This window comes from Salmo salar, chromosome ssa15 (genome assembly GCF_905237065.1).
Source record: "Salmo salar chromosome ssa15, Ssal_v3.1, whole genome shotgun sequence".
NCBI classification, from domain to species: domain Eukaryota; kingdom Metazoa; phylum Chordata; class Actinopteri; order Salmoniformes; family Salmonidae; genus Salmo; species Salmo salar.
The window spans coordinates 21090486-21104931 of record NC_059456.1 but is presented as its reverse complement, the minus strand read 5'-3'; the positions used below and the strand labels follow the sequence as shown (position 1 = coordinate 21104931).

Here is a 14446-nt window from a genome sequence, read left to right as displayed (position 1 = left end):
CATCCCTACTGCCTCTGATCTGGCGGACTCACTAAACAGAGAACATCCCTGGTCATCCCTACTGCATCTGATCTGGCGGACTCACTAAACAGAGAAGATCCCTGATCATCCCTATTGCCTCTGATCTGGCAGACTCACTAAACACAAATGCTTCTTTGTAAATTATGTCAGAGTGTTGAACTGAGCCCCGGCGATCCGTAAATAAAAAATACAAGAAAATTGTGTCGTCTGGTTTGCTTAATATAAGGATTTAAAAAAATATATTTATACTTTTTCTTAATTTAACCTTGATTTAACTAGGCAAGTCAGTTAAGAACAAATTCTTATTTACAATGACGGCCAAACCCGGACGATGCTGGGCCAATTGTGCGCCACCTTTTTACTTTTGATACTTAAGTACATTTAAAACCAAATACTTTTAGACTTTTACTCAAGTGGTATTTTACTGGGTGACTTTCACTTTTACTTGAGTCATTTTCTATTAAGGTATCTTTACTTTTACTCAATGAAAATGTAGTACTTTTTCCACCACTGCGGTCCTGCTACATCCTGTCCTGCTACATCCTGTTCTGCTACATCCTGTCCTGCTACATTAGGTCCTGTTGTATCCTGTTCTGCTACATCCTGTTCTGCTACATCCGGTCCTGTTGCATCCTGTTCTGCTACATCCTGCCCTGCTACATCCTGTCCTGCTACATCCTGTCCTGCTACATCCTCTCCTGCTACATCCTGTTCTGCTACATCCTGTCCTGCTACATCCTGTCCTGCTACATCCTCTCCTGCTACATCCTGTTCTGCAACATCCTGTTCTGCTACATCCTGTCCTGCTACATCCTGTTCTGCTACATCCTGTCCTGCTACATGCTCTCCTGCTACATCCTCTCCTGCTACATCCTGTTCTGCTACAACCTCTCCTGCTACATCCTCTCCTGCCTCATCCTGTTCTGCTACAACCTGTTCTGCTACATCCTGTCCTGCTACATCCTGTTCTGCAACATCCTCTCCTGCTACAGCCTCTCCTGCTACATCCTCTCCTGCTACATCCTGTTCTGCTACATCCTGTTCTGCTACATCCTCTCCTGCTATATCCTGTTCTGCTACATCCTGTTCTGCTACATCCTGTTCTGCTACATCCTCTCCTGCTACATCCTGTTCTGCTACATCCTCTCCTGCTACATCCTGTTCTGCTACATCCTCTCCTGCTACATCCTGTTCTGCTACATCCTGTTCTGCTACATCCTCTCCTGCTACATCCTGTTCTGCTACATCTTCTCCTGCTACATCCTCTCCTGCTACATCCTGTTCTGCTACATCCTCTCCTGCTACATCCTGTCCTGCTACATCATCTCCTGCTACACCCTGTTCTGCTACATCCTCTCCTGCTACATCCTGTTCTGCTACATCCTCTCCTGCTACATCCTCTCCTGTTACATCCTGTTCTGCTACATCCGGTCCTGCTACATCCTGTTCTGCTACATCCTGTTCTGCTACATCCTCTCCTGCTACATCCTGTTCTGCTACATCCTCTCCTGCTACATCCTCTCCTGCTACATCCTGTTCTGCTACATCCGGTCCTGCTACATCCTGTTCTGCTACATCCTGTTCTGCTACATCCTCTCCTGCTACATCCTGTTCTGCTACATCCTGTTCTGCTACATCCTCTCCTGCTACATCCTGTTCTGCTACATCCTCTCCTGCTACATCCTCTCCTGCTACATCCTGTTCTGCTACATCCGGTCCTGCTACATCCTGTTCTGCTACATCCTGTTCTGCTACATCTTCTCCTGCTACATCCTGTTCTGCTACATCCTGTTCTGCTACATCCTCTCCTGCTACATCCTCCCCTGCTTGCTCACAATGTCCCTTGTTGACACTGGATCACTGATATGAGTCATTGTGGCCTGGAATGAAACAGAAACAGTTAACCGCTGTTGGGAGTTTTGACAAGCCCTGTAGTGATGAATGAGAAAATATACAGAGGCTGGACATTCTCTGAATACTTTGTAAACCACAGATTAGGTTTCTTCGTGAAGGATGCATCCCAAAAAACATCCCAATTATGAAGACAGATTCCATCCTCCTGAACTCTAATACACCAGACGTCCAGAAAAAGTGTTGTAAAGTGTTGGTCCCATGTTTCATGAGCTGGAATAAAAGATCCCAGAAATGTTCCATATGCACAAAAAGCTTATTTATCTAACATTTTGTGCACAAATTTCTTTACATCCCTGTTAATGAGCATTTCTCTTTTGCCAAGACAATCCATCCACCTGACAGGTGTGGCATATCAAGAAGCTGATTAAACAGCATGAGTATTACACAGGTGCACCTTGTGCTGGGGACAATAAAAGGCCACTCTAAAATGTGCAGTTTTCTCACACAACACAATGACACAGATGTATCAAGTTTTGAGGGAGTGTGTAATTGGCATGCTGAATGCAGGATTGTCCACCAGAGCTGTTGCCAGATAATTTAAAATTCATTTCTCTACCATAAGCTGCCTCCGTCGTTTTACAGAATTTGACAGTACGTCCAACCGGCCTCACAACCGCAGACCACGTGTAACCACGCCAGCCCAGGACTTCCACATCCGGCTTCTTCACCTGCAGGATCGTCTGAGACCAGCCATCCGGACAGCTGATGAAACTGTGGGTTTGCACAACCAAAGTATTTCTGAACAAACTGTCTCAGGGAAGCTCATCTGTCAGTTCATCGTCCTCACCAAGGTCTTGACCTGACTACAGTCCGTCATCGCAACCGACTTCAGTGTGCAAATGCTCACCTTCGATGGCTACCGGAATGCTGGAGAGGTGTGCTCTTCATAGATAAATCCATGTTTCAACTGTATTGGGCAGATGGCAGACAGCGTGTATTGCGTCGTGTGGGTGAGCGGTTTGCTGATGTGAATGTTGTGAACAGAGTGCCCCATGGTGGCGGTGGGGTTATGGTATGGGCAGGCATAAGCTACATGAACACAATTGCATTTTATTGATGGCAATTTAAATGCACAGAGATACCGTGACGAGATCCTGAGGCCCATTGTCGTGCCATTCATCTGCTGCCATCACCTCATGTTTCAGCATGTCACAAGGATCTGTACACAGTACCTGGAAGCTGAAAATGTCCCAGTTCTTCCATGGCCTGCATACTCACCAGAAATTTCACCCATTGAGCATGTTTGGGATGCTCTGGATCGTCATGAAAGACAGTGTTCCAGTTCCCGCCAATATCCAGCAACTTCGCACAGCCATTAAAGAGGAGTGGGACAACATTCCACAGGCCACAATCAACAGCCTGATCAACTCTATGGAGATGTGGAGATGTGTCACGCGCATGAGGCAAATGGTGGTCACGCCAGATACTGACTGGTTCTCTGATCCACGCCCCTACCTCTTTTTTGAAGGTATCTGTGACCAACAGATGCATATTTCTATTCCCAGTCGTGAAATCCATAGAGTAGGGCATAATGAATTTATTTAAATTGATTGATTTCCTTATATGAACTGTAACTCAGTAAAATATTAGAAATTGTTGCATGTTGCGTTTTATATTTTTGTTCAGTGCATTTTTTTTATTTATTGCTATATACTTCAGTAAATGTGAAGGTCAAAGATCACATCTTTGTATTCAGCGCCTTCCTTATTATTATCAAAAAGAGTTAAGACTACAGGTGGAAAAGTGATCTGTTTTGGAGTCACATGTGGCAAACAAACAAAAACACAAACCTAATAAAAAAAATGTAAAAAAACATACAGTCACAACAAATTACTAATATATGACCAAAAAATATACATACAAATATTTACAAACTATTGAGGTTGTACATCAACGCATACAAAAAAACACATATTACAAAGTAAATTGCATTTCCAAACTGTCTGGTTCAAGGCTTTAGGAAATTCTGCCAACATCTGGCACGCTAAAATACAGTGTGCATCGGAAATGGCGTCCTATTTTTATATATATATATATATATATATAGTGCACTTGGTCCAAAGTAGTGCACTATAGTTAGAATACGATACCATTGGGGACAGAGCCGCAAATGTACTTTTTGATGAGAATGTTCCTCGATAGTGTCAACATATGAACATTCCACTAGAGGGTCTTCCTGTACTGTACTGTATCGGACTGAATTCAAAAACTTTGAGAAAGGAAAGGCATGTTTATTGGCCTAGTGAGGAAGGACACAGGAAACATGGTGTTCGTCCCAAATGGCACCCTACTTAGTACACTACTTTTGACCACCAGGCACATGGTTTCTTGGCTGAGGTTTAAATTAATGGAGGGATAGAGGGATGTGTACCCTCCTCATCAGTGATATCTGTGGCTCTGAATATAGTTGACAGAGAAGCAGAGAGGACACATGTTCTACAGTTGACCCTCGACCTTCACCAAGTCTATATGACCCCTATGGCTACATTAGAGATTCTGAGAAGAAATCTTTCTCTTGAGTCCTTGGATATATTAATGGAATGTTCCTCAAATGTTCTTTTTCTGGTTGAGTTCTAGAACAAATTAATGGAATGTTCCTCAAATGTTCTTTTTCTGTTTGAGTTCTAGAACAAATTAATGGAATGTTCCTCAAATGTTCTTTTTCTGTTTGAGTTCTAGAACAAATTAATGGAATGTTCCTCAAATGTTCTTTTTCTGTTTGAGTTCTAGAACAAATTAATGGAATGTTCCTCAAATGTTCTTTTTCTGTTTGAGTTCTAGAACAGAAGTCATAATGAGCACCAGCATAACTTTGTTTGTTGCTGGTCTGCTCTCCCACCCTGAAATTGCTTTGTTACTTGAGGAAAATGTGCTTATTGTTGTATTTCTCTTCAATCTGTTTGCACCCGTGAAATAGATAGATAGTGTGAGTAATTTAGACTGAATATAGAAAATACTTCAGAACCACTTTGTCATATTTGTGGGTTTATCAGTCTACATGGAACAAAAATACTTTGCATTATTTTGTGATCCTTTCAAAATATACTAGTTTGCGTTGACGTTAAAGAGTATATGTGAGACCTCCAGGCCAGCTTCTGAAAATAAGTGAAACATTAAAGTTGATAGTGCCGACCAAACTATTAAAATACTATAACATGTAAAACCCTGCAGTGTAATCTCTTTCTAAAGGAAATGAATGTGAAAGAAATGGATGTATAATCCCATTGGGAACACAACGGTTGTTTCCACGTCATTTCAACATAATTACATTGAACCAACGTGGAATAGACTTTAAATCAACATCTGTGCCCAGTGGGATTCCTGTTTGCTCCAAGCTGTGAAACACACAACAACAACAAAAAATCATCAAATGGATGGATTGATAAAAGTACATTTTTCTTTCTTCTATTTCATTCATGAAGGTATATCTCTTGCTGGTTTGATTCATTCATGAAGGTATATCTCTTGCCGGTTTGATTCAATTGTTGATCTCAAGACACTGTCCTCTCAGTCACTTCTGTCTGTCTCTGTAAGCACCAATTAGACTCATCCCTCTCCTTCAGACCAGCCAATCAGAAGGCCTCACACTGACAGTCTAGCCCAATCAGACGGTCTCATACAGCAGCATCCCGCTGAAGATGGTGAGGGGTTCTGAGGAATGGGCTAGTTTCCCGGTGACCAGGTCGATACAGACGGTATCTCCCACCTTCATAGGGAGGATGATGTTGAAGACAGCCAGGGCTCCAGGCGTGTGTCTGGCCTCTGCCATGGGTTTCTCCAGTCCCTCTGGTTGGTAGCCTGCAGAGTCCCCACGCGCCACGCCGTAGTTAGACTTAGATAGGACAGCCTCAATCTTCACATTCTTATGGCCTGTCAGGGTAGCGCTGAAGAAGTATTTACCACTCACTGGGGCTGTGAAGTAACCTGGGGAGAAAGAGGCATGGTGGCGGGTTATAATACCAGTAATATTAACTTTCATTTTGATGGACAAAGAAGTTGTAAAATAATAACATAGCAAATAAAAGGAATCGTTGAACGACTCGTGATGGAATTTACAGTCAAACAAGCACAGCATATATCTGAATTAACATGCGATAAGTACACAGGCCTTTTACTCAAATTGAAAATGACTCCAGTCTAAGATTTAAGAACTAAGATGGTAAGACCTTGACAGAGATATATTATATATATATATATATATATATATATATATATATATATATATATACATACACACACACACGTACAACTCCACTCCAGTTAATGCCCAAACACACACACCTGTGCCTGGGTTATAGACATCCTTCTCATTGACAAAGATCTTGTTGAAGACTATGGTTCCAGCCTTGGCCTGAGGGCGGGTCAGAGCTGCTGAGAAGGACAGACGAGGAACATGGGCATCTGATCCTGCTGGACCTGGTATCAGGGGAGAGAAACGTGTTTACTGGTATCAGGGGAGAGAGGTGTGTGTTTACTGGTATCAGGGGAGAGAAGCGTGTTTACTGGTATCAGGGGAGAGAGGTGTGTTTACTGGTATCAGGGGAGAGAAGCGTGTTTACTGGTATCAGGGGAGAGAGAGGTGTGTTTACTGGTATCAGGGGAGAGAAGTGTGTTTACTGGTATCAGGGGAGAGAAGCGTGTTTACTGGTATCAGGGGAGAGAGGTGTGTTTACTGGTATCAGGGGAGAGAAGCGTGTTTACTGGTATCAGGGGAGAGAGAGGTGTGTTTACTGGTATCAGGGGAGAGAAGCGTGTTTACTGGTATCAGGGGAGAGAGGTGTGTTTACTGGTATCAGGGGAGAGAGGTGTGTTTACTGGTATCAGGGGAGAGAGGTGTGTTTACTGGTATCAGGGAGAGAGAGGTGTGTTTACTGGTATCAGGGGAGAGAGGTGTCTTTACTGGTATCAGGGGAGAGAGAGGTGTGTTTACTGGTATCAGGGGAGAGAAGTGTGTTTACTGGTATCAGGGGAAAGAGAGGTGTGTTTACTGGTATGAGGGGAGAGAGGTGTGTTTACTGGTATCAGGGGAGAGAGAGGTGTGTTTACTGGTATCAGGGAGAGAAGTGTGTTTACTGGTATCAGGGGAAAGAGAGGTGTGTTTACTGGTATGAGGGGAGAGAGGTGTGTTTACTGGTATCAGGGGAGAGAGAGGTGTGTTTACTGGTATCAGGGGAGAGAGAGGTGTGTTTACTGGTATCAGGGGAGAGAGAGGTGTTTACTGGTATCAGGGGAGAGAGGTGTGTTTACTGGTATCAGGGGAGAGAGAGGTGTGTTTACTGGTATCAGGGGAGAGAGGTGTGTTTACTGGTATCAGGGGAGAGAAGTGTGTTTACTGGTATCAGGGTGAGAGAGGTGTGTTTACTGGTATCAGGGGAGAGAGGTGTGTTTACTGGTATCAGGGGAGAGAGAGGTGTGTTTACTGGTATCAGGGGAGAGAGAGGTGTTTACTGGTATCAGGGGAGAGAAGTGTGTTTACTGGTATCAGGGGAGAGAGAGGTGTGTTTACTGGTATCAGGGGAGAGAGAGGTGTGTTTACTGGTATCAGGGGAGAGAGGTGTGTTTACTGGTATCAGGGGAGAGAGAGGTGTGTTTACTGGTATCAGGGGAGAGAGAGGTGTTTACTGGTATCAGGGGAGAGAAGTGTGTTTACTGGTATCAGGGGAGAGAGAGGTGTGTTTACTGGTATCAGGGGAGAGAGGTGTGTTTACTGGTATCAGGGGAGAGAAGTGTGTTTACTGGTATCAGGGGAGAGAGAGGTGTGTTTACTGGTATCAGGGAAGAGAAGTGTGTTTACTGGTATCAGGGTGAGAGAGAGGTGTGTTTAGAAATGCAGATGTATCATAACACAATAGGGCTTCACATTGGTGGTGTTAGTTGAAACATAGCCTATATAGACGCAATACAGCAGATGATGTCTTAAAGTACTTAAAAGGCTACAGTACAGTACATTCAATACAGTACATACAGCAGTACAGTACACAGTATATACAGTACAGTACATACAGGAAATACAGTATACACAGTACATACAGTAGAGTACATACAGTACACACAGTATATACAGTAGAGTATGCACAGTACATACAGTACAGTACACACAGTACAGTAGAGTACATAAAGTACAGTAGAGTACATACAGCACAGTACAGTACATACAGGAAATACAGTACACACAGTACATACAATACAGTATAGTACATACAGCACATACAATACAGTACAGTACATACAGCACATACAGGACAGTACAGTGCATACACAGTATAAGCATACATGCTAACAAATGCTAACAAACATAACAAACACTAACAAACACTAACAAACACTAACAAACTAACAAACGCTAACAAACATAACAAACGCTAACAAACGCTAACAAACATAACAAACGCTAACAAACATAACAAACGCTAACAAACATAAATAGTGTAATTCAGGATTGGTGTGGGATTCAACTGAGGGCAGATGAGAGAATATTCACTCAGATCAATGTTAACATTATTTAATGAATAGATACATTATAACATACCTTGTTCACCTCTCAGACCTGGGATGAAAGATGAAAAGAAAATGATTAAATAACACAACACTGATTTAGGGCTCTATTCAATCCACATGGCAGAAGTTCAGCTCTACTGTGTGAATGAAATTTAGAGGCAACCCTCCTGCTTTAGTGAAGACTGCATTCATGGTAAAGGCTGCATATTCCGGCTCAATATGCTGCGATACAGATTGAATAGAGCACTTAGTTCATTTTGGAATTAAATTGATAGTAATGTCATGGTTATTATACCTTGATTTGAGAGAAAATAAAACCCTGCACTCTGTACTTGCCAGTATCACTAGTGTTTATTGAGACCCTCACAGCCTTTCCCAGAGCTTCTGTATCACTTTGTGAAAATCAAATGTGTGTTTTGTTTTACCTGGAGGTCCCAGTAGCCCCTCCTTGCCAGGTTTGCCTTGGGGCCCTTCTCTTCCTTGGGGTCCCTTTGGCCCTGCGAGTCCAGAGTAGCCCCTCTCTCCTCTCGGACCGGGCAGCCCAGGTGAACCTTACACATGGAAGAAAGGGTGTGTTCTTTTTGGACAGCTGATGCAAGCACACCCATTTTGTCTTAAAAAATGTACCCTTTTTTTCTAGTTTTGTTGTTGATATTTTAATACAAAATAAGTATTTACGCACAGCACTGCACAGGTAACACCTTGATATTCAATACAACCATCAAAAAATCATTCCAGAAAACAGAACAGCTAGAAGATAGAAGCACTCGTTACTACGTTATTAGTCTACTTCAGTGAGATAAACCACATGCCTAGAAAACTATTGAGCAAGACACACCATAGACCAGGGTCCAAGGACACTCCAAATAGTCTACTCAGCAAGATCCACACCAGAGCAGAAAGTTGAGGTGACTGAGGAGGACAGTTAATAATTACCAGACACATAATGGGTTTATTTCTGGTCCATTCTGTTCGTCCTGACCTTGACCATCAACCTCCCTAGTGATATCTCTAACTTCTGCATTCTTGAAATGGGGCTTGGACATTCTCAAACGTACGCAAAAAAGTATGTGGACACCCCTTCAAATTAGTGGATTCGGCTATTTCAGCCACACCCGTTACTGACGGGTGTATAAAATCGAGCACACAGCCATGCAATCTCCATAGGAAAAACATTGGCATTAGAATGACCTTACTGAAGAGGTTGATGACATTCAACGTGGCACCGTCATAGGATGCCACCTTTCCAACAAGTCAGTTCGTCGAATTTCTGCCCTGCTAGAGCTGCCCCCGGTCAACTGTAAGCGCTGTTATTGTCAAGTGGAAACATCTAGGAGCAACAACGGCTCAGCCGCAAAGTGGTAGGCCACACAAGCTCACAGAACGGGACCGCCGAGTGCTGAAAAAAAATTGTCTGTCCTTTGTTGCAACACTGATTGCCAAATTCCAAACTGCCCCTGGAAGCAACGTCAACACAAGAACTGTTCGTCAGGAGCTTCATGAAATGGGTTTCTATGGCCGAGCTGCTGCACACAAGCCTAAGATCACCATACACAATGACAAGCGTTGGCTAGAGTGGTGTAAAGCTCGCCACCATTGGACTCTGGAGCATTGGAAACGCATTCTCGGGAGTGATGACTCATGCTTTACCATCTGGCAGTCCGACGGATGAATCTAGGTTTGGCAGATGCCAGGAGAACGCTACCTGCCAGAATGCATAGTGCCAACTGTAAAGTTTGGTGGAGGAGGGATAATGGTCTGGGGCTGTTTTTTATGGTTTGGGCCCCTTCGTTCCAGTGAAGGGAATTCTTAACCTGTTAGGGCTAGGGGGCAGTATTGACACGGCTGGATAAAAAACGTACCCGATTTAATCTGGTTACTACTCCTGCCCAGTAACTAGAATATGCATATAATTTGGATAGAAAACACCCTAAAGTTTCTAAAACTGTTTGAATGGTGTCTGTGAGTATAACAGAACTCATATGGCAGGCCAAAACCTGAGAAGATTCCATGCAGGAAGTGGCCTGTCTGACAATTTCTTTCCCTTCTTGATTATCTCTATCCATTACAGAGGATCTCTGCTGTTACGTGACACTTCCTACGGCTCCCATGGGCTCTCAGAAGGCGGCAAAAAGCTGAATCGTGGCTTTGCAGGCTCTGGTTGAAAAAAGTAGCGCGTTTGGGTAGTGGCTGGTTACAGTACTGTGAGACTCAGGCGCGTGCCCGCGTCGACCGAATGCTTTGTTTTCTTTTGTCTGTTTACCTAAACGCAGATTCCCGGTCGGAATATTATCGCTTTTTTACGAGAAAAATGGCATAAAAATGGATTTTAAACAGCGGTTGACATGCTTCGAAGTACGGTAATGGAATATTTAGAATTTTTTTTGTCACGAATTGCACCATGCTCGTGACCCTTATTTACACTTCGGATAGTGTCTTGAACGCACGAACAAAACGCCGCTATTTGGAAATAACGATGGATTATTTTGGACCAAACCAACATTTGTTATTGAAGTAGCAGTCCTGGGAGTGCATTCTGACGAAGAACATCAAAGGTAATCAAACTTTTGTAATAGTAAATCGGAGTTTGGTCAGGGCTAAACTTGGTGGGTGTCTAAATAGCTAGCCGTGATGGCTGGGCTATGTACTCAGAATATTGCAAAATGTGCTTTCACCGAAAAGCTATTTTAAAATCGGACACCTCGATTGCACAAAGGAGTTCTGTATCTATAATTCTTAAAATAATTGTTATGTTTTTTGTGAACGTTTATCGTGAGTAATTTAGTAAATTCACCGGAGGTTTGCGGGGGTATGCTAGTTCTGAACGTCACATGCTAATGTAAAAAGCTGGGTTTTGATATAAATATGAACTTGATTGAACAAAACATGCATGTATTGTATAACATAATGTCCTAGGTGTGTCATCTGATGAAGATCATCAAAGGTTAGTGCTGCATTTAGCTGTCTTCTGGGTTTTTGTGACATTATATGCTAGCTTGAAAAATGGGTGTCTGATTATTTCTGGCTGGGTACTCTGCTGACATAATCTAATGTTTTGCTTTCGTTGTAAAGCCTTTTTGAAATCGGACAGTGTGGTTAGATTAACGAGAGTCTTGTCTTTAAAATGGTGTAAAATAGTCATATGTTTGAGAAATTGAAGTAATAGCATTTCTAAGGTATTTGAAAATCGCGCCACGGGATTTCACTGGCTGTTACGTAGGTGGGACGAAATCGTCCCACTGGCCCTAGAGAAGTTAACACTACAGCATACAATGACATTCTAGACGATTCTGTGCTTCCAACTTTGTGGCAACAGTTTGGGGAAGGCCCTTTCCTTGTTTCAGCATGACAATGCCCCCGTGTACAAAGCGAGGGCCATACAGAAATGGTTTGTCGAGATCAGCATGGAAGAATTTGACTGGCCTGCACAGAGCTCTGACCTCAACCCCATCCAACACCTTTGGGATGAATTAGAACGCAGACTGTGAGCAAGGCCTAATAGCCCAACATCAGTACCCGATCTCACTAATGCTCTTGTGGCTGAATGGATTCAAGTCACCACAGCAATGTTCCAACATCTAGTGGAAAGCCTTCCCAGAAGAGTGGAGGCTGTTATAGCAGCAAAGGGGGGACCAACAACTCAATATTAATGCCCATGATTTTGGAATGAGACGTTTGGCGAGCAGGTGTCCACATACTTTTGATAATGTAGTGTATCTTAGACGTGCGCTTAACTTCTCTCTTAAAGTCCAAATCAACTGAGATAGGATATAGGATGCACTTTATTGTCCCTGAGGAGAAAATTGTCATCTACTCAATGACATGGCTTTGAAGTTACTAAAAAGTCATTTCGCCCAACAATTTGGCACATTGCACTTCACTTCCCTTTAGTACACTCACCGACAAAGTCCTGTCTTACTATGAATGCGGTATGATGACAAAATAATGAAACCCTTGTGGATTAATAAAGTATAATGTAATATCATCTCTTATCTCATGTGGCTTGGACCTTGGACCTTTGACGTTGGACCTTTAGAACATTTCATTTCAGCAACAATCAACTCAATGACTTGGTTTAAAGTTACCAAAAGGTAATTTGGCCCATTTAGTTTTGAACATTGCACTCTCCATTCACTTCAATTCTGCTCCACTCACCGACAAAGTCCTGTTGTTTAAAGCTGTGGAACTCCTCGAGGACGTTGAGGACAGAGGTGTTGAGCCTGTTGATGTCAGAGTGAACGTCTGGAAGCTGGACGTGCTGGATGTTGTCGATGGACTCGTCGTGGAAGATGACCGTGGAGTTGAGAGTGTTGACACAGTTCCACAGCCCAGACACGTGTCTGTTCAGCCCCTCCTTGATAATAATAATAATACAAATAATTATACTCAACATCAGCCTTTCAAGAACTCCAAGGATAAAACACAAATGGAAAATAAAAAAGCAAAATGTTAATAAAAAAAAAACAGATTAAAAAAAGCTCCTGTTGGGGCTAGGGGGCAGTATTTGCAAGCGTCCCACCTTGCCCAGGGAGGTTAAACAGATTCACTACCTTGATCTTGGCCAGGCTGTTGGAGACACCATCCAACCGGCCACAGACCTCCTCCATCTTGGACAGCCTCTTGTCCAGCCCATCCCCGGACCGCCGACACTCCCCAATCTCCGTCACGTGTTTACTGGTGATGGTCTTTATCTCACGACCCAGGTCAGTGAAGCGCCCCCCGGTGTCCTTGATGTGCTCGTCCAGCTCTGTCTGCACATGGTCCAACTTGGGGAAGGAGAGGTTGACAGTGACTCATTATGGAGTGTGCAATACAGAACTGTGAAATGTAACTTTGCAATATAAAATGGATTTGTAGTATACAGGAACCATGTACAGTGCATTCATAAAGTTTTCAGACCCCTTGACTTTTTCCCCACATTTTGTTACGTTACAGCCTTATTCGAAAATGGATTACATTTTCAATCTACACACAATACCACATAATGACAAAGCAAAAACCGTTTTTTAGATTTTTTGCAACAAAAAAAAACCAACGTAAATATGACATTTACATAAGTATTCAGACCCTTTATTCCGTACTATGTTGAAGCACCTTTGGCAGCGATCACAGCCTCAAGTCTTCTTGGAGATGACGCTACAAGCTTGGCTAAGCTGTATTTGGAGAGTTTCTCCCATTCTTCTCTGCAGATCCTCTCAAGCTCTGTCAGGTTGGATGGGGAGCGTTGCTGCACAGCTATTTTCCTGGTCTCTCCAGAGATGTTTGAGCGGGTTCAAGTCTGGGCTCTGGCTGGGCCACTCAAGGACATTCAGAGACTTGTCCCGAAGCCACTCCTGCATTGTCTTGGCTGTGTGCTCAGGGTTGTTGACCTGTTGGAAGGTGAACCTTCGCCCCAGTCTGAGGTCCTGAGCGCTCTGGAGCAGATTTTCATCAAGGATCTCTGTACTTTGCTCTGTACATCTTTCCCTTGATCCTGACTAGTCTCCCAGTCCCTGCCTCTGAAAAACATCCCCACAGCATGATGCTGCCACCACCATGCTTCACCGTAGGGATGGTGGCAGGTTTCCTCCAGATGTGACGTTTGGTATTCAGGCCAAAGAGTTCAATCTTGGTTTCATCAGACCAGAGACCAATTTTGTTTCTCATGCTCTGAGTCCTTTAGGTGTCTTTTGGCAAACTCCAAGCGGGCTGTCATGTGGCTTTTACTGAGGAGTTGCTTCCGTCTGACCACTCGACCATAAAGGCCTGATTGGTGGAGTGCTGCAGAGATAGTAGTCCTTCTGGAAGGTTCTCCCATCTCCACAGAGGAACTCTGGAGCTCTGTCAGAGTGACCATCAGGTTCTCCCTGACCAAGGCTGTTCTCCCCCGATTGCTCAGTTTGACCGGGCAGCTAGCTCAATCATTCTGATTGGCTAGGCCTGGCTCCCAAGTGGGTGGGCCTATGCCATGTCTGCGCCCCTGCCCAGTCATTTGAAATTCATAGATTAGGGCCTAATGAATTTATTTCAATTG

At 43.5% G+C, this 14446-nt stretch overlaps 1 protein-coding gene across 2 annotated transcripts in view; it reads right to left on the bottom strand.

Annotated features, from left to right (window-relative positions):
• Positions 1-3528: 3528 nt before the first annotated feature.
• The window catches only part of LOC106571081 (EMILIN-1), a 57763-nt gene continuing 46845 nt past the window's right edge, over positions 3529-14446 (bottom strand). For both annotated transcript variants that reach the window (XM_045695547.1, XM_045695546.1), the window contains exons 12-17: positions 12984-13199; positions 12589-12787; positions 8859-8984; positions 8465-8482; positions 6217-6351; positions 3529-5859 (exon numbers count right to left, since the gene is read on the bottom strand). In XM_045695547.1, coding sequence (XP_045551503.1) covers positions 5540-5859; positions 6217-6351; positions 8465-8482; positions 8859-8984; positions 12589-12787; positions 12984-13199 — 1014 coding nt within the window. In that variant the 3' untranslated portion in view covers positions 3529-5539. The remainder of the gene's footprint in view (positions 5860-6216; positions 6352-8464; positions 8483-8858; positions 8985-12588; positions 12788-12983; positions 13200-14446) is intronic.